Genomic DNA, 26167 nt, shown 5'->3' with positions numbered 1-26167 from the left:
TTAGTGGAATCCTTCAATTAAAATGTCAGTTAAGACAGAACTTTACAGTGACTGTAATTGGCTAGTTAGTCATCATTTAGAAACACAATTGTGCATCTGCATACATAGAGAACCAACTTGAACTTGTGACCTAACCTTAGTTATGCCACATCTAAAGTAAAGTTTATATTGGTTATACTTGTAATTCTATTGTTGACCTCTGAGCTTTGACATTTTCACTTGGATAATAAATGAAGTTTGTGAAATGCTTGGTATTTTGAAATTATGAGCATAGACTAATAACGCATGGAATCCCGAGTATTTAGTTTTCTTTAATCATTAAACTCTCCTTGACATTTTAGTAGTCAAATTTTATGACTTTTCAGGAATATCTCAATTATTTGTTCTATAATAGAGTAATCAAATTGTTATATCAGAGGTCATAAACTAGGAGCTTACGTGTCAAATTGTGTTGTAGGTGTGTTTTCATTGGCCTATGTAGTGGTTTGCATTTAAAAAAAATTAGCATTTAAAAAATGATATATTTTAAATAAAAGTCAGGATTTCTAGCTATTCTCGAGAACTAGAAGCTCTTGCTACAGTGGTCCGGTGTTCCTCCTTGACACCATCAGGAGGACTTGAGCAGAAGCTGCCCGTATCGTAGTGTTGTGAAAAGTTTAGCACAGCCCCTGAAGCTCCTTTTTGTGTGTGTGTCCTTGATTCCAAGACTGAGGATCAGTTGTTATTTGTCATCATTCTTGCACTTGGAGAAATATTTCTCTGTATGTGCGTCCCAATCAAAGGTGAGAGAAATATGCTGATCGTAACTAATCAGCTTCATATATTGACCTTATTTACTGGGCTATTTTTTTTTTTTTTAATTTGAGACCTTTGACTTAAAGGCTACTGCCTGCTAATGGTTGAGTTTTAAAGTGTTAAACAAATTAGTTTTGTATGAGTATGCATATATGTAACCTAATGGAATAGCATCTAGTATCAGTTATCTGGTAGTGCAGATAATCTCCCAAATCATTTAATTAGTTTTGGGGTATATTATGCATTTTTTTCTAATATGTATAACTTTTGAGTTAATTTGGTTCAAGCTATTGAAATGAGTTTGATTCTATATGCAAATACACACTAAGACTGTACTAGGTTCTGCACATACAAAGATGAATTAGGCTATCTCTGCTCTAAAGTTGCTCACTGTCTGGGACTGGCCATATGTATGCTGGGCAAGGGAAAGAGTCCAGCATATGTGGCCAGAGTGTGGATACACAGTAGTTAAATTATGTCAATTGCTACAGTGATGTGTGCTTCTGGAAAAGAGTCCAGTTTTAATCTTATTGATTGTTTTAGTCTCTTAATTATTCCATGTAGATAACCCTCCATAAATAGTTTCTACTTTAATTTCTTTCATTTCTCAATGATTAAAGTAGATTTCTTTACTAATAACCTATGATATTTATCAATTCTGTTTAACTTTTTTTACATAAGTCACTTTATGGAGGCATGCATTTACATTTAGTTATTATTAATATTCTTAGTATGACTTTCTGCATTTTAACTTGGAATACTATGTTCAATGTCTTTCTAAAGCAAAACAAAGGTTTTACAACTTCTAATTCTTGCTATCATAATAAATCAAACATAGTCATAACCATGAATTTTTATACCTGACACATTTTACTTACTTTGGTATCCTCTTTTTTTTTTAAACATTTGTCTGATCTCATACATTTATTATTCTCTCAGTTGAAATTAGGAATTTACAAAAAAAGACTAAATAAGTAGCTATTAATAACACTTCAGATTATAATATTGCACCTTTATTTTAAAAAACTCATAGAATGTCCACGTATATATATTTCCTGCATCTGTGAAGTCTGATATCATTAAAGAAGCATTGAAGCTGGCTTAGGAAGATCTGGCTTTTACCGCATGCTCCTCCAATTGGGAAATTACTCAGTCTTTCAACTATTAAGTGGAAAAGTATTCTCTCTGCTTTGCTTAACTCATGAAGTGCTTCATAATATTAAATAAAAAATGTATTTGAAAGAAATTATTTTAAATTTATTTCTGATAATGTAACATAAATGCATTGAAAAATAAATGTGACAAGTACCGAAAACATGATGAAACTGAACATCAATGAGTCATCTCTTTTAGTTAGTATTTTGTTATATTTCTTTCCAGATACATTTCTCCACAATAGAAGTTGACATAGCATGAGTATTTTTCTATGCCATTATTTTTTTTTTACAAATGAAAATTTTAATTGCTGCTAATATCTCAATTATTTACTTAGCTTTTCTTTCATTTTTAATAGTTTGAAGTCAATTAAGAGTTTATTTATATTTATTTTTGCCAATTGTGTCTTCTGAGCTATACTCTGCATATAATGTGGTCTCTTTAGAATTATGCAGACAATATGAAATATTTTAATACTGTTGACACCTTCTGCCAATTCGTTTCACCCAAAAAGTGTCACTGATTTAAATTTATAGTTCCTCTAGTAAGCATAATAAATCGAAAACACTTATTTTATTCTGTAGAATGTTATACAAGTATATCGCAATGCTTCTTATTATTTAATAACAACTAATAATATATTTCTTAATTTTTACCTGTCAGATATTCTCCATTAGGTTTTTCTCAGTTTAGTGAAAATATACTTTTAAATTGGAGGACAGAAGCATAGATAAATTCTCTCAAAGTCTTTGTGACACTTCTTTACAATAGGAGTTACTAAAGCAACCATACAGGAAAGATCAAGGTTATGAACAGAACAAAGGTCAAGGTTGTGAACAGAACAAAGACTGAAAGAAATATTTGAACTCTGGAATGTCCAACTGTTCAACATTCTCACCTATTCATGTTAAAATATAATATATGTTGATTTTGAGAGAAAAAGATCTCACCTCAGATGAAATCTGTGAATCTACATTCTTTGGAGAAAAATAGCATGTTTATATTACATTACTTTCCAATGGTTTAGAGGATAATTCCTGAGACTTTCCTAGCCGTCTGTTCAGATGAGAAGAAATTAGTGGTAGTATAGAAAGTTTCCAAGGTGATGAATTAAACATAACGTTAATATACTAAATAATTTTATCACATTAACCAAAATGTTTTAAAACATCTGATTCCAGCTGGCCTCATTGCACATTTTGATCCCTCTTGTGCATAAACTATAAGTAAAAGGAAAGATTAAAACTTGACCAATTACCATGTAGCCTCTTAGAAGCTTAGGGTTTTATAAAGTTGTTATCAGGATTATGAAAAAGGGAAAATAAATAACTACTCCTTTTGGGGCGTATAGGTCTTTAAGCACAGGTTAAGTTATTTTACTCCAATACTTTCAGTAAATTAGTTCTTTGGCAGGAAAAAAAAAAAAAGCCATTTGCCTATACTAAGCAAAACATTTTTTTTTCTTGTCCCTTAAAAATAGCTTTGAACTGTTTGTGTTCCATAGATTCAACAGCATTTGAGTAAGCTTTCTTGTTAGAGCCTAAGCCAGTATAAACCATTAACAATAACAGTTTCTTTTCTACAGAAAGCTGCATCTTCTTACCTAAATATATGTTCGAATGAGTCTTATGATGTGCTATAGTCCACTAACCTTCCCATTTTTAATCTGTAAAGACCTTTAATCACAGTCAACATTTGATTATCTATTGCTCCAATAAAATAATTATTATACCTTTGCTTTCTTTCTCTTCTGCTTTCTATATTTGTGTATAGTGTACAGAATAAGGAAGAAAGAAGAGAGACATGCAGCATCTAATTTTTCTTTGGCTTCTAAACCTGCAAAATGTTTAACTACATGAAGCCAATATATTTTATGATTTAAAAAAACAAAATTATATGAATATTTCAACTACTCATGCTTCATGTGCATGAATAATAAAATATTTATATTTATCATTTCTCTTAATTATGGTTTATAATATGAGAAATATTAATAATACAAAGTTAAACACTAACACTCTAGAAATTGTGATATTTGACGAATGCAAATAACAGCCTAAAGCTTAGCTATAGTCTTTCGAATCTTATTTAGATTTTTTCTTTCTCCAGAGATTTGGTTATTTGCCAAGAAGATTACATAGAATTCTGATATAGCAAAGGAAAAAATAGTGAGAAGAAATAATGTTTCAATAACTTCGAAAAAAATTGATTTGAAGAGCAGTGTTAAAATTCACACGAAAACATGGTGCATAAATTTGGAACTTAAAATCAGGAAAAGTTTACTTCTAATTAGCTACCTCAAATCATTTTCTGTATAAGGTAAATGGATGAATTGAGATATAACTAGTTGGTAGATGATTAGGAGGAGAAAGAGAGAGAACAAGAGAGAGAGAGAGAGATAGAGAGAGAATGAGAGAGTGTGTGTGTGTGGGAAGAGAAGAAAGAGAAGAAGGGAAAGAAACTATTTTCTTAACTAGGACACAAATTGCTTGGGGGTCTTTGAACAAGTCATTTAAACACATTGTGACTAAATTTGGTTCCTTAAGTCTGTGGAGTTCTGTACATCTAAAATATATGCCACATTATTACAAAACTTTATATCTTTAATTCTAAAATTCTGTCACACTCAACACCCAAAACTCCTATTAGATGATAAATCCTTTAAAATCCTAGAATCAGTGAAGACATTTTTGTTATTCATCTATTTAGCATATATGAGCAAAGAATTTTGTTTGTAATTTCAGAAATAAAAATGTGCATAATTTAAACTTTCAAATAAATTGTTTTGTGGCCATGAAATACATTGCTCATTTTTAAAATTTTATTTATTCAATAAATATATTAATATTCTAATACTATTAAACCAATATATTGGCTATACTTATAGAAGTCATACAATGTACATAGATATAAATACGATATTCAATAAGAAGTGACAAGTGCCTTGATAGAAAGAAACAAGATGCTATAGAAGAAGGCAGAAGGGGAAGATTACATCCAGATTGTAAAGAAAAAGGCTGTATACAGGCAGGCTGCATGAAATATATAACCTTCATAATAGCCTAAGAATAGAACACGTTTGAACATATAAGGGGAATTTACAAAGGAAAATTCAAGTGATAAATGAGTGCGAACATATGTAACAAAATGAGAATGTATGAAGCATTTGCTAGTAACAGCTAAACACTTTAAATACAGGGAAATAGTTAAAAGGAATGAAGTAGCTCATTGGGTGATTTCAGATCCCTGAAGCCAGGATAAGAAGCTGGAATTTATTCTTTAAAATAGGTTTTTGAACATCTGTTTAACATTTTAGAAGAGTTTTGATTTGGAGCAATAATCTGGCTGTGGTTTATAGAATACATTTTTAAAGTAGCTGACTCTAAAAGCAAGAGGATTCCATTATTAACACGTGGTTAGAAATGAGAGGACTAAAATTGGATAGTGGCTGTGATAACAGAGAACAGAGATCAGAGTCAAAACTACTTTGGAAAAAATTGAAAGTGTTTGAAAAATGATTGAATTAGGCACAAAAAAGAAAGGTGCTGAAAAGCGTTTTCATTATGTTACGTTAAAGCTCTGGAATGAAATAAATGACATTGAAAGAGAAGTAGATATGGAAGGGGGTAGGTAACACATTCTCATTTCTATGTTAAACACACTGAGCAAAGTCAGAGGATTTTTTTTTTTCTAAAGAAAACATCTAGCAAATAATTTAAAAAGCACAGCCAATGTAGAGGAAACAAGGAAGAAGAGAAACACAGTTTAGGAATCAGCCTCATAGAGGTGACAAGGCATACTTATACAGGTAAAGAGTATCCAAAGAAAAAAGTTGTGGAGAGACCCTTAGGAGGACTCCATTTGGGGACAAAAGAAGGTGATTATTAAATGCACATATCTATAAAACAATGCTATTATTATATATTATACTCACCTCACGGATATTAAACAAGGAACTTAACTAAAACCTGATAGGCAGGAAAGGAAAGGAAGAGGGAGGGGCATCAATAAGAATCATAACATGAATAATCTAGTTAGTAGAAGGAAAAATACCTGTAGAACAATGCAATAGTTGTCAGAGGTGAAAAGAATTTCAAGTGGGGAGGCTGGCTGATGAATCGTGTTAAATTTTTTCAAAGATGTTCAGGAAAAGCTATTGAAGTTTAGAGTCAATGTGCTCTTTCAGAAAGAAGTTGTAGAGGTGTGAGCAGGACCCAGATTCTAGTTAGACAGTCAAGAGGAGTTGAGGGAGTATGTAGAAAGTATCCTTTCAATAAAGTTACCAGTGAAGGGAATACAAAATATATGTTCCTAGTTTGAATTAGTGGTAGACCTTAATTGAGCAGTTTTGTAAGCTCAAGTGGGCAATCTAGAAATTAAAGGCATAAAATATAAATATAATAGTCAATGAGCAAGTGTCTGAAAGAGTAGTCAGAAAAGAGTTAGCTGGAGATACAAGATTAAATGCTAGCCCACAGTGAGAGGACCGAGGAGATAGTCTTTCCTCTAAGGCAAGAGGAAGATTATATATATATAATCTTCATTTTCAGATGTATGTGTATCTTCACTCTTGTGCCCTTAGCTGTCACTCTCTCTCTCTAAGAGGGAGTATGTGTTTAGATTTCATAATTGAAGAAGTTTAGATTTTATGCATTGACTTAATCTCCAGTTTCTTGAGAAAATTCCAAAACTTTTGGAAAAGATTCAGTTAAAATGAGATGGGTGACAAATAAACACAGATAAAAGGATTGTTAGCAGTTTGTGGACTAAGCAGATAGCCAATAACATGGACTTCTAGTACGACCAATGACCTCATTTTATTACCTTTTTAATGATTCTCTGGGTCTTAGGAGTAGAAATAGATGAAATAAGGGGTAAGTTTACCCAGGTGCTGATATTTACAAAAAGAGAATTGGGTTATATAAGGCAAGGACAGAGAACCTAGGATGCTAGGCTAGTTTCTCCATGATTTGGCAGAATCTTCTAGAGAGAGGGTAGGAGAAGAAAAGCAAACAATTCCTGAAGGGGGTTATTATGTGAAAATATGGAATAGCTGAGGAACCAAAGTCACCAATGAAGGATTTAAAAAATGACTTCCATTGGATTGAAATTGGAGGGGTTATAAGATAGAAATTTGTGTTCAGAGAGGCATATTTCAGAGTTCAATATCTCAATTGCAAAGTAATTCTAACTGATTTTGAAATTTGAAATGAGAGTGTGTTTATGGGGAGCTACAGTTAAGGACAACCAAGACTTTTATTTGAATGATTAACATCGGCAACAACAAAAGCAAAGATATGTCACTTAACCTTATTAAATATTTATTATGTACCAGGCACTATACTAAATGCTTATTTTTATATTAACTCAGTTCTTCACCTGCCTACTGTGTATTGGTAATGTTCACAACTATTTAGCCGATTATGTTTTTTCCTCCAAAATTAATTGACTTAGTTGGTTGATTTGACACTGTACAGATACAATCTTAAAAAGCAAATAATCTCAGCAAATTCAACTATAATCAAAATTTTTAATTTCTAGGCATCCTGAATACACGTCCACACAAGCATATGTATTAGTTCATTAGAATGTTAAAGAGCAATTGACTCAGAGCAGAACATACTGCATAACACTGGTTTGGCTGTAGTTATCATTAAGGCATGACCCCTAGACTATTTGACATTGCAAAGACAAATGTTCTTTGAGAGAACATTTGCCTTCAAAACTACAGGGTTTTTTTTTTTTTTCCCCCGAGGGACTATAATATTATTTTTACTACTTTTCAAGCATAAATGAAACTTATTTGAGCCATTCTTATAGTTAAATATATAATTTATTAGAGCCATTTATTATACATTTCTCACATATTTATAGCAATTATGATCAAATGCAAGAAGAAAATCAATATGCATATTTAACTTTAATGCATTAGCACTTTATTAGTAAATAGATAAGTGGATAGGCACTCTGAACTGGTCATTAAAAATGCATCACTTAACATTCTTAAGCACTTGGTTTCATTATGATAGGATTATTGCAGCCATTTTGTTCTTCATTATATTAGAGTATCCAGCACTGTAATACCATGTATAGTTATTGCCGTAGAGTTCCAAAACCCCTGTCAGGTGAGGGTTGTGGCTACCATAATTACCATCTGTTTAGCTTGGTTAGTATTTCTCATTATAACTTAGAAGGCCAGTGATACTGTTCATGACTTGAACTCAGCAAGATAAGAAGTAATAAAACATCTCTGAGACTAAGCGAGCTTGTGGTACTCTAAATGATAGACAGTTAATTACCTGAATATAAAACAGTGAGAGCACTGGGAAGAGGGGGGAACTTTGCAATATGGTAGCCATCCAAGTACAATATTATTTGATGTTTTTTTTCAGTGACTATACTGTTCACTTAGAAAACACAAGCATATCCTGTGGTGAAAGAGGATATAATTTCAAGAGCAAAACATTTGGTGTTTTAACAATCTCAGATGAGCCTTCCAAATCTAAGTTATTAGATCAGTGTTTCTCATCTTTAGCAGCATATTAGAATCACCTGGGAACTTTCCAGGACACCAAAGGTCTGGCTCCACCCAAGGCAGATTAAATCTGGATCTGTGGAGAATGGTACTCAAGCATGGAAATGTACTTTTAAAAGATGTCTCAGGTGCTGCTAATGTACTTCAAACATTGAAAACCACTATACTACAATTAATATTCAGAAATAATCATTGCCTGTATAGATAGATCCAGTTGTGAACAACTAGAATTTTTTTTTTATGTTTCAATTTACACTGCTTGTGTTGAAAGACTTGTATAGTTCACATATCAACCATTAACTTTAATTTTAATGATGTTTTAAAATTAATTAATAATTAATCTTTTTAAAGCTTAACATCTGACTTTGTAGTTTTTAAAGATAAATTTTTTTTCTAGGAAAAAGTTTGAGAATCTGTGCTAAATTTCCTTTAAACCTCCAGGTAGCATACAGGATTTATATTTATTCTAGGGTTGTGTGATTAACTCTATCACTTCAATTATGTAAACAGAAGAATAAACAATTCGATGTAAAGTTCTTAAGTTAAAAATACTTTTGTAATTCTCATTAGATATTTATTGCTTATAAACATTTTATAGCATTTAATATTTTTTTGTATTTAAATAGAATATAGAGCTTTTCATAGAGAAATGATTTCCACAGGCTTCTATAGTTCACTGTAAAATAATTTATAATTAGGTGACAAAAGATCACAACAGGTAGTTTCATGACCAGTTAATCTCTTAGAGGAGTGCTAAGAGCACTAACTTCTCTTCCATGTGTATATTTGATCACCGATAAGAAAAACATAGTAAAATTTAGTTTTACAAAAAAGTGAACTAAAATGCTATTTATTAAGTTTAAAACTTTTTACACCTTGGCTTTATGTTTACAGTTTCAGATTTTTGAGTATTTTTTTTTAATTTAAAATGTCTCAAAAATATTTGCTGCAGTCTTATTAAACTCCACACATTGTTTTCAAAAGATATTCTTTTCTTTTTGTTTTTTTTTCAACTAGGACCCCTACTATGGCTGGTGGCCTATTTTCTATTGACAGAAACTACTTTGAAGAGATAGGAACTTACGATGCAGGAATGGATATCTGGGGTGGAGAGAATCTTGAAATGTCTTTTAGGGTAATTGCATTTTACTTTATTTTTTGACTCTGAGCATACTATTCTGTAGCATGCACTTATAAACCCAGTAATTTACTGTCAAATCTTTTTTGTGAAGCAATGCAAATTACTGATCAGTCGGTCATTTTAATACTTACTTAGAAGCTTTGCTAGACCTTTTGCATGCAATATTTAATGTTAAATGGGAAATTATAGGTATTTTTAAGGTTTTGAAAATAATTTTTATTCATAGTGCAGAGACATTAGGACTTTCTGTGTTTGAAACAAAGAAGCACTTTATTATTTCAAAAAAGCATTACCCTATAAAATCACTTTGTGTTTTTAAACTGAAACGTGGAAATTTTTATTTTATCTGAATTTGCAAGTGCCGCTTAAGGTTATTACCAAATAACTTTTAGAATAACCTTTGGTGAGAGGAATTCTGTATAATTCTGTAAGTAGCATTACTATTTTTGCAATCATTGACATTTTGATGAATGACTTTAAATAATGCAAATTCACTTATTAAATGACCTTTCAAGTAAATAAAAATTTAGGATTAATCCCTCATATATAAGATATTAAGAAGCATATAAGAAATTTTAATATTTTGTTATATTTGTAAATTTAAAATACGGACCCATATGTGTCCAAATTAACAAGTGCTAATATACTGTTCTTTCTTCAAACCACATATAGTATCATTTTTCAAATAAAATAAGTTAATAATACTGTTTTTTATTTTTAGAATTTAACATGAAATATTTGAAACATAATTATTTTGCCAAAATTATTTCTGCAATGAAATTATTAATTTCAATATACTTATAAGTTCAGGAGTTATGCCTTTTAATTTCTCATTTAGAAAGTAGTTTGCTTTTCACTAACATAATATAAATATTTCTGACATTGTGTAAGAAAATGTCAAAAATTTAGGATGAGAATTACTTTGAATTTATATAATGTGTAATTTAATGGATCTTGTATAATCTGAATTATTCTAGAAGCACTAGTGTGGCCTTGTTATACTTTTTTTTTTTTTTTGGCCTATAAATCTTCTCTATAGTCAAATGTCTGAGGAGATCATTAGTTAATGAAATTTTATTCTTCCTATATTTGCTTATATACTTATAGTCTGATGGAATTTGCCCCACAAGACTTTGTAACATTCTCGAGAATGTCTTCTTGCCATCAGGTGCATGATACATCTATGTGCAACCTTTGGGGAATTTTGGAACCCAACCTTTTCATAAGTGTAGTTCTAAAAGTGAAGAAGAAAAAAGGAATAGAAGAGAGAGAGGAAGAGGGAGAGAAGGAAAGGGAAAAGAAAGAAAAGAGAAAGGAAGGATAAAAGGAAGAAAGAATATTTAAAAGCTTAAAAACAATTTGCTCTTCCCCTTAGATGTAATATGAAAGCATTTACACATTCATTAGCCAATATTCCTTGGATGCTGCACTGTGATTTACATAAGGGAAAAAAATCAACATAGCAATATTACTATTATCTGTGATACTATTGCCCACTTTTTTCGTTCTTTCCTAAGATTTTTATTCACTTCTTTTCTTTGCATCTGTTAAGCTTGATTCTTTGCCAATAAGCTCCCTTACTTTCATTACATAGCTCCCAGATTGGAAGGATGCTCTTTAACTGATTGAAAGATATGTTAGAAAGTACTTTAGTGGAATGATAAAATAGAAGAATGTGATCAGAAAATGCAGCAGAGGTATAAATGTATCAAAAAAAGGAAGATTTGAGAATTTGATAATATTTAACATAGATACCAGGGGACAGAGCGAGTGGAATACGTAGCCATAAAAATGTTCAGATCTTTAGAAAACGATGTAGGAGGCTTACTGGTATTAGTTGTTTAAGATTATTCAGAAATAAAATACTTATAAGGAACTTTTTCAAATGTTTTAAAGCATATTATCTTTAGTTTACATATGCTTTTAAAAGAAACAAACTATATATTTTGCTTTCTATTAGACTCTTGATTCATCTTTACTTTCCATGACATGGATATGTGTTTGCTTAATAGTACCCTAGACAAGGAAGATAGATATTGAGTAAGAGAAAATACTAGAAAAGTATATTAACTAAGGAATGAGACTCCCCTTTAGATTTATTTCATGAAAAGATGTGTGACATAATGAAATGATACTATGTTGAGGATTTATAATCAGAAGACCTGAGATTAATATTCAACTCAATCATTATACACCCAACACATATTGAACATGTAGTACATGCTTTAGCTTTACACTTTCCAGATGCTGAGGCCACAAAAATGAATAAGGCATGATGCTTTTACTCTCAAAGAACCACATTCCTATGAGTGAGCTACAGAGGTATTGACAATGAAATGTGATTTAAAAAAATAATAAATTTATGTATGAGGTTTTCTTGTCTCTGTCATGTTAGTGTTGGCAAATCACTTAACCTCAACTTGTAAAGGTGATTGTAATCATAGTGAGGTTATCTCTGTTTTGTAGCTCTGGTTTATGTAGGTCCGAAGGTAAGTAAAAAACATAGAACTATTAAGGGCTTCCAAAATATTAGGATTCTAGCTGGACTTAAAGGAGTTTAGACCAACCTAAATGAACACATTTTTGCAGATTTATTTATAACAGTATCACTTGGTCTTTGTTGCCCTGGGTATTAAGTACTGACAGACATTGAAAATGTGATGAAAACTATACCTCCCAAGAGAGATACAACCAGTCTCTTGCACGCAATATGTTTGAACACAGTTTTACAGGGCTGAAAAATACCTTGAAGTTTCAGGATATAAATTATGGTCATAAAATAATAGTGACTTCTAATATTTATAGAGCAAGTGGAATTGTTGAGAATTGAAACTCGGCATTCTAAAGGATATTTTAACTACTACGCTGCTATCTCCTCATTAAGATTCATGCCTTCATAACATGTCAGTCATAACAGCTGATGGTATTATCAGGAGAGAGAGGAGACACTTACATGCAAATGTGATCTTCCTCCACAATTCTGAGATTTGTTTCATGTAATGATCTTATCTTCCTCTTGTAGGCTTTAACCTCTTTTGACAGGTTTTATACATCCAATAGCAGTGAAAATATGTACTGGTAGATCCCAGTGCATCTGAAAATTTAGTCTCAGATATTACTCTCTACTCCATTACACAATTATCAAAATAACATGAATCCTAACAAGACTGTATAAATACAAATGTGAATTTATTAAACAATATTTATTGAGTTTCTATTTAATAGGTGTAGGGGATATGGTAGTGAACAAAACTGACAAAACTATTTGTCTTTATGAAACTTTTAGTGAAGGAGTTAGACAATAAGTAGGAAAAGTAAAATATATTAAATGTATCAGTGATAATTTTAAAGAGAAAAATAAGGAAAGGGGAGCAATACGAAATGGTAGATCTTGTAGATTAGTAAGTGTTGAGAAATTAGATAGGTAGAACTCAAAAATGAATATCCATATAAAAATTGATGACAAAACAACCCTAATATAATATAAATTTAACATCTAAAGTGTCATCTATCTTTAAATAATATCCCTGACGTCAGCGTAAGTGCCACATAACAAGCATCACCAGCAAAAGTCTTGGCCTTTCATGAACAATAGTATAGGAGCAATATTTCCAAGAACGTACAATATTTCTGGAATGTACAAAATTTTGTTCACTGTAAAAAGAGCTAATCTGTCATTGTCGATCAAGTTAAGGTTATGAGAAAAAAAGAAGGCAGCAAAGGGCTCAGAAGAGTGTTCCACTGCCATGAAAAGCAGAATGACAGTTACAGTCATTGTCTAGAAGGTAGGAAGCCTGAGTTTAAGTCCCAGCCCTGGCTCTTATTAGCTGTGTGAGTTTAGGTAAGGTAGCATGTCTCCTATGCTCTAGTTTGTTCATATCTACAATAGGGACTATTGTAGCACTTTCCTATATGTTTTAGACAATTAAATGAGATCATATATATAGTGCTGAGCACTGCACTGACCACACATAAAGTATATCATAAATGGCAGGTGTTACTGCTGTAGTGGTTACAAGCTGTGCAGCTTTGAGCAAGTTGAATCACTCTTGAGCTTCACTTAATAACAACCTTGTCCTTAATAATCTGGCCTTGACCATAGATAATAAAATAAGAGACTGTACATGTAAATATTTTTAAAGCCAGAATATGCAATATTTATATAAAGTACTGCTGCTCCAATTGTTAATGAAATGTGGTTCTAAAACTCCCCTCCTCAGAAAAGAGATTAAATTTTAGAAAGAAGAAAAGAAAAGCACTGCTACAACATGCTTTGATATGACTAATTATATCCTGAAAAACTAGAGTGTAAAATGTCTACTTATACTCATAATCAGTTTTAATAAAGTAAAACTTGGTGTAACAGATAATAGATTCACACACATATACAACTCAATAAAAAAATAGATAAAATATAAGAAATAGAATTGTTAAGATATTGAATAGCAAATCATCAACGGCAGTGGTCTGTGATATATGGGACACAAATAATGAGAGCCTTATAATTGCCTCAGCTTACTGTCTTGAGACAGTGTCTAGGCTTCAGCAACAGAAGAGGGTACCTAGGCAGGTCCCAGTGGACTCTATGAATTAAGAAGACGGAGCTGAGTGGGAAGATAAAGGCAGCTAGAGTTTTGTAGATGAAGTACTGGAGAGGAGAAAGCTACACAGACAGAACTCAGAACTCAATTATTAAGTATTGGTCAGCACATAGGTGTGAGAAAGTAACCCAAGTCTAGTAAAGAACCATCAGAAAGATTAGAAGTTTCGTTGTTCAATGCTCACTTAGGACCAACAATTGTACCTGCACTCTCCAGCTAGACTGATTCAGGAGGCATGGGATAGAGTAGATCTCAGGAAACTGTATAATACAGTAACCCATGGATCAAAAAAGAAGTTCAAAATTAAATTAATAGTATTTTGAATGAAATGAAAATAAAAACAATGTATCAAAGTTTGTGGGGCTAGTAAAGCAATATTTAGGGGGAATTTATAGCACTAAACATCTGTACTAGAAAGAAGAAAATAAGAAAGATCTAAAATCTATGACCAGCTTCCACATTCAGAAACTAGAAAAAAAAAGGAAGAAAATAAACCCAAAATATGTAAAAGCAAGGAAATAATAAAGATCAAAGCAGAAATTATGAAATATAAAAGAGAAAATGTTTAGATAAAAGCAATGAAACCAAAAGCTGTTTCCTTGAGATTAATAAAATTGATAAATTTCTAGCTAAACTTATTAAGAGAAGACACAAATTCCAAAATTGGGAATGAGAAAAGTGACATTATGGATTCTACAGATATTTAAAGTATTATAAAATAATGTTAACCACATTATGCCAATAAACTTGACAACCTTGATAAAATAGACAACTTCCCTAAAAGATACACACTATTAAAGTTCATAAGAACTAGATCAATCAAATAGTTCTATATCTAGTAAAGAAATGACATTTGTAGTTTAAAAAAACACTTTTCACAAAGCAAATTCCATTGTCAGATGACTTCACTTCTACCAAATATAGGTAGAAATAAGAACAGTTCCACACAAACTTACAGCAAATTGAAGAGGAGATAATAACCTCTTAACTCATTTTATGAGTTCACAATTACTCAAATAGTGAAACTTAATAGACATTACAAGAACAGAAAACTGCAAACAAATATTCCTCAGAAACATAGATGTAAGAATTCTAAATAAAACTTTAGCAAAGCAGTCTGCTTAACATGTAAAATGAAAATACATCATGACTAAGTGAAGTTCATCTCAGTAACGGAAGGCTAATTTAATATTCAAAAATCAATTATTGTTGAAAATCATATTATTTCACATAAGTAGGATATAAAACTGAAACCAACAAATGAACAAACTAACAAAAAATTCATGGACACAGACAACAATTTAGAGTTTACCAGAGGAGGGGAGGTAGAAAAAGGTAAAGGGGTCAAATATATGGTGACAGAAGGAGATTTGACTTTGGGTGGTGAATACACAGTGCAATATATGTATGACATATTATTGAATTGTACACTTGAAACCTATTTAATTTTATTAACCAGTGTCATCCCAATAAATTTAATTTAAAAATCAATGTAATTTACTAAGTTAACAAATCAAAAAAGAAAAATCAAATGATTATCTGAATAGATGCAAGAAAAGTATTTAACAAAATCAAAAATTTTCCCTTTATTAAAAAACAAAAAGAGCAAAAGCAGTAAAAAGGCCCCCTGAGCAGACTAATTATTCCAGGGAACTTTTTCAACCTAATAAAGGTCTTCTATGAACAGCTTATATCATATTTAATGTTAAAAGATTTTTCTTAAGATCAGAAAAAGATAAGGCTGTTGGCTTTTACCACTTCTACTTAACAGTGATTTTTGGAACTGCAATAATGTAAGAACAATAAATAAAAGTTATCTATATTGTAAAGGAGAAAGTAAGACTGTCATTCCAGATGACATGATCGTCTAGAAAACTTAACAGAATCCATAAAAAAACTACTAAAAAAACCAAGTGATTTTATCCAAGTTGCAAGATATAAGAATTGCATACAAAATACAACTGTATTCCTAGATACTAGCAGTAAACAATAAAACATTGAAATAAAATTTATTTAAAATAAAGTAAAAAATATAAAACAATAGTGATAGAATTGACAAAAGATATACAAAGACAATATTTTGCCAAAAGAAATGAAATAAGATCTAAACAAATGGAGAGCTAAACATATTTAATATTTGGATGACTCAAAATGACATTGTTCAATTCTTTTCATATCAAGAGAGTTTCAATGCAATGTAATCAAAACCCCAGGAGGCCTTTTTTTTTTTTTGTATAAATTGTCTAGCTGATTCAAAAATCCATTTGAAATGCAAAAGATATAGAATAACTAAAAACGCTTTGATAAAGAGAAAAGAGAACTAACAGTATACGATTCCAAAATATAAAGTTATAATAGTCAAGACTGTGTGGTATTGACCTAAAGACAGAGAATGAAACAAAATTAAAAATTTGGAAATATACCTACACACATAGGGACAACTGATTTTAATGAAATATGTAAAGGCTATTTAGTGGAGAGAGGATAGTATTTAAGTAAATAGTGCTGTGACAACTGGATATCCACGTGGACAAAAATATCTTAAATACATACCTTGCACAATATAAAATCTAATTTAAAATGTAATACCTAAAAATAGTATTCTAAAAGTAAACACTGGAGAAAAACTTTTATGACCTTGAATAAGGCAACCTATAAAAACACAAATTGATAAAATGTACTTCATCAAAATGGAAAAGTTTTGTTCTTCAAAGCCTCTTTTAAGAGATTGAAAAAATGAGTCACTGACAAAAAGAAACTGTTAAATAATACATCTGATAATGGACTTGTATCCGGAAAAAAAAAAAAAACACCCCTCAAAACTCAGTAATAAGAAAAAAGAAAACAACTGAATTAAAAATGGCTCAAAGATTTTAATAGACACCTCACTAAGGAAGGCATGTAGATGACAAATAAGTACTTGAGAAATTCTTAATATTATTCATAAGAGAAATGAAATTAAAACCATAATGAGATAACCCTACACATCTATTAGATGATTAAAATTCAAAAGGTGAGGATGTTGGTGAGGATGTAAAAGAAGTGCACATGCAACGAAGGTGGAATTATAATGCTGCAAAGCAGTTTTAGTATTTCTTAAGCAACTCCTAGGCATTGACTCAAAAGAAAGGAAAGCATACATCTATACAAAGAGATGTACGCTAATGTTCATAGCAGTTTTATTTGCAATAGCCAAAAGCCAGAAACAATCCAAATGTCCACCAAAGGATGAATGGATAAACTATGGTTTGTTCATACGTAGAATATTACTACTCAAAAAAAAAAAAAAAGGAAAGAATTATTGATACACTCTAAAACATTGCAAATTTTGAAATAATTCCACTGACTGAAACAAGCCAAACAAAAAGATCACATACTATATAAATAAATTGATATAAAATTTTGTTTAAATGCAAACTAACCTATAAGTGACAGAAAGTAGATATGTTATCTATGGACAGAAGATCAGGGTGGGAGATGAGTTAGAAGGAGAGATTACAAGGGGGCATATGAAAATATTTGGGAGTGATGTATATATTCATTACTTTGATTGTGGTGACAGCCTTACAGGTTTCACATATGCCAAAATTTATCAAATGGTACAATTTAAATATATGCAGTTTAATATATGATAATTATACTTCAATAAAGCTGTTACGATATTAAAGTGCACATGCGGATACACACACACACACACACACACACACACACACACACACTCTGCAGGCATCCTTCAAAGAGAAACAAATGAAGGAAAAATGTAATTGATGGTATTATCAACTGTAGGCCTGTATACTTTAGTCCAGATTCTCAGCATGTCTTAGGCTATTTACCTTTAAAGGCACAACTGATTTGATTCTAATAATTTACTTCTCAAGACAGCTACGTGATTAAATGAGATAATACTTATTGAAGTTTTAAATAAACTATTCCAGACTATAGAAGTATAATTTTATTATTATCATTACCCTTAAAACGATCCTGTTTCATCAATAACCAGTATTTTAATTGACAAGATGGAATTTAAACACCCCAATTTTCTTTTTGTTTAAAATCACAATGAAAACAGCAGTATATTTATCTGAAGTGAAATGTCCTATGATGTAAATTCCATTTATTTCCAAATTGCACAGGCAATGAAGTGAAAAAAAAAAAGGGAGCTCACATCATAAATAATGGAAAAATGAAAGGCAGACATTTTTATTGAAAAGAACGGTAAGCGAAATGAGGCGAAGAATTTTGTAGACTTTGGGGAATTGTAGTGTCCAGGTTTTTTAAAGTAGTCAAAGAAAGTAAAGAATTTTCTAGAAATGTCCACACAATTCAAATTTTGACAAGTGAAAATGCCAGTCATAATAATTTGTCAGACAAATAAATTTAGACGAAATCTAGTTATTTCTTTTGGAACTCTGCCTTTTTTTAAACTTAATTCATGCAAATCTGAGGATAATGGATTGTCTGTGTTTAAAACTTGATTGTCTTTGTTTTATTTGATTGGTAATAAAAACCAGACAATAATAGAAAAATTTCATCTAAGTGAATTTAATATAAGGAAGTTCATGTTATCCAAAATTTTGGTGGAGATGGTTTTGTGCAACACTTTTCTTTAAATATGATAAAGCACTCTCTTAATTTTAATATAGAAATTTATTAGCCTCTTTTTCCAACTTTATTGAGGTATAATTGACAAATAAAAATTGTATATATTAGGTTTCAATGTAATGATTTTATATAGTATGAAATGATTATCACAATCAAACTAATTAACAAACACATCTGTCACCTTAAATTGTGACGTGTGTGTGTGTGTGTAGGTGAGAGAGAGAGAGAACACTTCAGACCTACTCTCAGCAAATTTAATTTAAGTACAGGCATACCTTTTTTTATTGTGCTTTGCTTTATTGCACTTTGCTTTATTGTGCTTTGAGATATTGCATTTTTTACAAATTGAAGACTTATGGCAACCTTGCATAGGTGCCAGTTTTTTAACAGGCTCAAATGATGATTAGCTTTTTTTAGCAAAAAAGTTTTTTTTAATTAAGGTTTGTCTTTTTTTTTTTTTTAGGCAGTACTATTGCACACATAATAGACTTACAGTACAATGTAAACCTAACTTTTATATCCACTGGAAAAATAAAAAATACATGTGACTCACTTTATTGTAATACTTTATTGAGGTGGTCGGGAACTGAACCTGCAATATCTTTGAGATATGCCTGTATATAATAATAGCATTATCAACTATAGACACCATACTCTACATTGGATCTCAGAATTTACTCAGCTTAAAACTGAAAGTTTGTATCCTTATTACCCTCTTTAAAAAAAAAATAAAGGTTAAGAGGCCATAAATTGAGATCATGTTCATGTATAACCTTCATAAAGAATATAAACCAGTATTAATTATACAACCCAACATACTTCTTGCTGATTACCTATTTTGTGCAGAGTAAACCTTAAGCACATTGCAATGGCTTGAATTTTTAGTCTCTGCTTACAATCAGATTATTTGGCATCTGAGCTACCACTCTACCTTAATTTATTGTTTAAATATGTCTTATTCAATCTCTTCATTCTTTAATTGAAATCATAGAATAAAATATCTCTAGGTAAGGGGTAGCTGAGACATTGTTTCTGAAGACTGTTACATCTATTATATACTTTTAAAGCATTGGGTCAGTAAGGAGCCATATGATCATACTTAGTTAATGTATCTGTAGAAAACTCTATTTTTCCAAAATAAATGTTAGAATATTATTTCTAATGAAATTCATTTTATTTGAATGTTAATGACAATAAATACCTAATTTCATATGTACCCTTAGGAAAAAAACAAGTGAACAGGAAAATTAGATATTAATCAAACTTTTGGAGAATATCAGCAAATGTTAGCCGAACTTGCTCTGCTTTTAAAATAATAGCCTAAGGCTCAGTAATTTTGATTTCTCTACCCCTTCATTAAAACTTTCTGGTTCACAAAACCAGAATATGAGAATAGATTTGTGTTGGTTAGTCATCAATGTGATACTGCACCTTGTATATATACTACATGGAGACATACTTATGTTTTTAGAAATAGAAGGCATCGTAGAAGACTTAGGTAGAGTACACTAGAATTTGTTATTTGTCTCTGGTTTTCTTTTTCATTTACTTACTTATCTCTTAAAGTTATTTTTTAAAACAATTTTTGTGGGTTGTCAGTATCACTCACAATTTAGTGCCTTCTTGATCTAATAACATTTCATAGCTTTTTCATGACCTCTCAAAGTCTTATCTTACTGGTGTTTTTTCTAGAAAATGTAAATATTAGCTATATTTATCAGCCTGCAAATATACTCATCTATTCTAATCTATTCTGTCTACTCTTAATCTGTTTATTTTATTCATCTGTCTGTGTGTCTGTCTGTCTGTCTGTCTAGCTATCATCTATCTATCTACCTACCTGTCATCTATCTAAATGTATGTGGATGTGAGTCTGTGTGTGTGAATGATTAAATATTTATGAAGACTCAGAATATAAGTCTCTAGTAGTAGTTACTGTAAAGGATATAATGTGATAATAAATATATGGATTTAAAACGTTTGCAGCATAGATGGTCTCTATCGCAAATGCTGAATGGTACTCACTAGACATCCCGAAGGAGTTGGGACTTGGATAATTAAGATAATTAGGGAATTATGAAACACTGGAAGATGACTAGGAATTAAATGCATAAAAAGAAGACCTGAAATGAAAATGATAAAAAAATAACATGTCAAATATACATTTTCATTTCCATTAATGTGTAAAGCAGAGATAAATAATAATTTTATAGGATTTATTAAAAAATACATTGGAAATAAATTTTATTGGTAATTAACTAAATTTTGTTCTGCTTCTTGAATTAAACCAATAAATGAAAATAAAGGTACATGAAAGAGGAACTTGATTTCTAAACTATGATAAAAACATTTTTCATGTTGTCCTTTAACAAATATAGCATATTTCAAATATACTAAATGGAATTTTCCTGTATATAGCAATAAGCCAGGTAAACAAATGAGTTTCAGTATATTTAGAAGCCAGGAATCTTTAGTAGAGAGAAATATCAGAAATGTTACCTTTGGGAAACACACTTCAGTTCTGTAACTGTTTTCTAATCCTTCTCTCCTAGTGTGCAAGATACCCCATATGCACTTGCATTAACTATAAACATCTTTATGATCCTTCTGATCCTAAATATAAAGGCCCTCAGCTTAACTCTTTGAACGTACGACAATAAAAAGGGCTATATGTTAATGTGTTCAGAATTATTGTACAGAAAAGTTTGACATCTGTCACAGCCAAATTTTACTAAAGCCTCCCATTAAGTGTACTTAATCATACAAAATGGCACTGAGAATTAAAGCCATTATCCTGCTTATTTACATTTGAAATACACCTAAAATAGTCTGATGAAATGTTTAACTTTCTCTTTGTAGCTAAATATGTGCTGCCTTGAACTGACTTTGAATTAATTTTTTTACAAATTAAGGGTTTTTTTTTTTCTTTATGGAAAGGGTAAGTTAAAGTAAATAACTTCCAAAAAATATTTCTAGTTTTGAAATTTTAAGATAATTTATATATCCTGGATTAGATTAAATGAGATGAACTTGACATTAGATTCAAATAAAGTTTGCAAAAAATTTAGTTCAGAGAATTTACTAATTCATTTAAAAGTATTTGTTAGTAGTTGGGTATAAAGAGGTAGACAATAGTCAAAGATAGACAACAGACCCTGGTCTCATGAACTTATGCTAGAGGGAGATGAAAATAAATGAGTAAATAGGAGAAATAGTCTGTTCATTTCAGATAAAGACAAGTCCTTTGAAGAAAATAAAATGAGAAATGGAGCACTGTATTACCTTTGAGTGGTCAGGAAAGATCTCTGAGAAAGCGTTTTAGCTGAGATCGAACTGACAGGAAGAATTCAGCTAGCTAGCTGTTCATGGTTTTGTAGGAGAACATTCAAGATAGAGCATTATGCAAAACAGAGTAAATGGAAAAGGCCTTAGGCAACTATGAAATAATGAGATGAATTATCTTATTCTAAGTCTGTAGAATAACAAATATCCTAAAGCTTTTGGAGAGGGAAATCTTTCTTATTCAAGGACTAAGATATAATTCATTCTCTCAGGACAACATTTGATTGATTCATTGATCGATTGATTGATTCAGCAAATAGTTAATATGCACCTACTGTGTACCAAGCACTGTGCTAGGAACTAGAGATGTAGGAATGAAGAAAACTGTCCAGACCTTGATCTCTAGTTTATTTTTTGATGAGGCTTTACATTTGAACAGCACTATACAGAATTCTTTTACATGTATTATCATAATGGACCTCTGCATGGATTAAATATGAGCCTTTCCCCCATAAATTTGTTTTTATCTTTAATGCATTCTGTAATGTTTGCATTATGCTTTAGATTACCTCTGTGTAGCAGCCAGATATCAATCTCTCCTCCTTTACCCATCAATCAATATAAATATTTATATTCCTCAACCTGTACTAGATACTATGAATGGTATGTATGCAAGATATGGCTCTTACTCTCAATTAGTTTGGATAGTACAATATGCTCTAGGTATTATTTGAAGGTATAAATATAAGGTGCATTATATTCAAAGGATGGAAAGATTTCTCTGGTCTAGGACAGTCATAGAAGAATTTACAAATTAAAAATTCAAGGGTCTTGAAGACAGTAGCAGAGGAGCAGGGGCTAGACATAGGCAAACTCTCAGTTCACAATTTGTATTCCTGTGGTCCTCCTTTGTGCTTTGAGCCATACTTAACTTTAGGCCAGAATTTCTGATCCCTACCTCTACCTTTTTATTTTCTCTCTTGAAAATTACATGAATGAAGTATCACTATAATTATTAAAAATGTGCTTTGCAGAAGTAGCATTTAAGTGACAGAATTAATGAAGTATCCATTAAAAACTCAAGAAGCTGAACCTATTATTTTTTACATATTTATATTTGATCCCTTAAAGATTTCTAGGACAAAATCCCCAAACTGTTTTTACTATATATGTGCATTTGGTTAGGAAACCTCATGTACTTTGCTAGTCAAAATTAATGCTAGTGAAAATTAATGCATTCAAAATAGAATTCATATACTTTTTATTAAAGAGCCTAATTTAAATCTCTATGGTAACAACTGTGATAAATGTGCAACATCTTAAGCTATGATTATACTGTCACAGTGATGTCTGTCTTAAGTACTTGACTACCAGTTATTTCACTGTTGTTCTAGCCAACCAGAAATGTGGTTAAAAAAGGAAACCAATTATGAGATTTATTTAAATAAGGCTGAATGGTTTCAGCAATAATGGATTCTAGATGCCGAGTGATCCTTTTGAAGGTATGAGATAATGTTGAGGGAGGATGTTGATCTGTCCAGAATTGGGTATTAAGCACTAGTAACAATGTTTTAAGTACCATTGAAAAGATAGTTATAGATGTTAATATATTTTTTCTTTTTTCTTTTATATTAATTTCAGGCATACTGTACAATTGTTATACATTCATATAATTTATGAAGTGGTCTCCCTAATTACTCTAGCTCCTATCTGTTTCTACACATGGCCCTTACAATAATTTTGACTATATTCCCGTGACTGTTTTGTAACTATTAATTTGTTCTTCTTCATCCTTCCACCTTTTCACCCCGTCCTTTAACCCCCATCCCCTCTGGCAATTACCAGCTTATTCTCTGCATCTGTGAGTCTGAATTTTTAATAATTTTTAATAATTTTAAAATTATCCTTAGAAAATAAATTCAACTTAACAGTTTTTACTATATCTGCAAATATTCAAACTTGATGAGTTAACAACTTTAAAAATATTTTATTATAAGAACTAGCCACTGGTTTACACTGCAAATATGCTAAAATTGGAATCAAAATTTTAGTAGAGAATTATTAGCACTTCTCTATTGCCACCATGATGTGCCTGAAAACTAAAACATGTTTCTGCATGCGCTACTTCATCATCAAAGATTTGATTGCATTTTTCTACTTGTTTTGTTACTTCACAGTTCAACAATATGCAATCTCAATCTTATAATTTTTTTCTATTTTAATTGGCCAACCAAATTTTTTATTTATATTTTAAAATTCTGTGTTTTTTTGGTCAACCAGCTTTGTGTTTTCTATTTTTACTGATCAAATAAAAACGTTTTGGTTTAAGATATCACAGCTTTGAAATTCCTAAATTAAGATAAGAATCTATAAATAAACTAATATTTAAAAGCAAAGTATTCCCCACTAATCAAATGATAATGTATTTGAATAGTGATTAGACCTCGCAAAAGACTCATGCTCTTCATCATTTCTCTAGTCTTGTAGAAGAAGACCTCAGGAATTACAAGCTTTCTTTTCATGTGTGGGGAACAGAATAGAAACTCTTGACTCTTAAGGTCATGGAAAGTTAAAGATGTACCTGAGGAAGTAGGAAATGTGTTGCACAGTCAAGGCATAGTATAAGAAAGGTGACAGATTTGAAAGTTAACTTTACCAAATATATAATTAAATGAGTGTATGAGAATGGATTAATTTGCCAAGGAAAAAAAATAGGATGAGCTGAATAGCAAGGCATGTCCTTAGGTGGCACCTATATTTATGGCGGGAAACAGAAGGGAAATGAAATGCTAAGTGGAAGTTGTCAGGGAAGAACAAATATATTTCACAAAAACTTAAAAAGTTTTAGTGATTGTCAACAGTGTCAAATGCTGCAAAGAAGCAAGGAATTAAGAATAATGAAAGCTCGTAAAAAGATTCATGAGCAGTTGCAAATGATAGACTCAAGATATTAGAATATAAGATGTTAAGAAAATTGGATTGTGAAGATATGTAGAAGGAAAAATTTTAAAAAAAAATTAAAAAAAAACTTTTTAAGAAGTTTCCCAGCAAATAGGAAAGAAAACACATAGCACCTTACAGAGTAAATATGATCGAAGTAATCATTATATATTTTCTATTCATTTATTTTGTCATAGGAGATAAAATATAAGCTGATAGGAAGGATTCAAAAGCCTAGGTGATATTGAAAAAAAAAGAGAAAGGGACAATTGATAAGGTATATATCTGTGGTGTTAGAAGAATATTATAGAGATAATAAAGTACATCTGTATAACACTTTTTAGTTTAGAGTACAGTTTTAAGCTCATTATTTTATTATATCCTTACCAAAACATTGTAGATGAGTTCCTATCATTGTCTTATTATATAACTAGAGGTTTTAATCCTCAAAGTAACATGACTAGAAATTTGTGGGGCCGAACATCAAACCCACATTGTCTTCTCAGAGTCTACTAATCCTCTATTCTGAGTTTAAGATCCCACAGACAGGGTTTAATTTTGGAGAGTTAACTCTCTTTTAAAATGGAAACAAGAAACCAAGGCAATATGAGATGTTTCAAGAAGGAAATGAATAAAAAAATCAGGTTGACCATTCTTGAACTCAAGAAAAGTGGAAAGCAGATTATCTGCAGAAAAGATGGGATTTATATTGGGATTTGATAAAATGAGAGAGTTTGGGATTAAACATAGTTTCTTCAACAAGCATTTGAACAAACATTGATGTTCAGAATTAAACAACCTTTAAATATTACAAAAGTGACATGTTGCAATTCTAATGAAACAGATGAGGAAATTATCTTCACTGTGCTTTATGTGTCATATCTGGAGAAATAAACTTTATACTGCACTCTCCATGTTTACGACTGGTAAGAGAACAAAGTTAACATGCTAAATGTTGCTATTTCATTATTTCTTTACTCTTCTTCTAAAGTATAATATAATCTACATTGATTACTACCAATTTATTTTTAAAAAATCAAAAATTGTCAAATTAGTGGATTACCTTCTCTCACAATGGGTTTCATAGGTATTTGTAATGAGCATTTAAGGTGACAT

General features: G+C 30.9%; 1 protein-coding gene across 8 annotated transcripts in view; it reads left to right on the top strand.

Moving 5' to 3' along the window:
* The window catches only part of GALNT13 (polypeptide N-acetylgalactosaminyltransferase 13), a 431627-nt gene that overhangs the window by 259224 nt on the left and 146236 nt on the right, over positions 1-26167 (top strand). For all 8 annotated transcript variants that reach the window (XM_036237890.1, XM_036237891.1, XM_036237892.1 and 5 more), the window contains one exon: positions 9503-9620. In XM_036237890.1, coding sequence (XP_036093783.1) covers positions 9503-9620 — 118 coding nt within the window. The remainder of the gene's footprint in view (positions 1-9502; positions 9621-26167) is intronic.

This window comes from Rousettus aegyptiacus, unplaced genomic scaffold, assembly GCF_014176215.1.
Source record: "Rousettus aegyptiacus isolate mRouAeg1 unplaced genomic scaffold, mRouAeg1.p scaffold_m13_p_2, whole genome shotgun sequence".
In the NCBI taxonomy this organism is placed as follows: Eukaryota; Metazoa; Chordata; class Mammalia; order Chiroptera; family Pteropodidae; genus Rousettus; species Rousettus aegyptiacus.
Note: the sequence above shows the minus strand (reverse complement) of the source record. Positions and strands in the feature narration are given on the sequence as shown.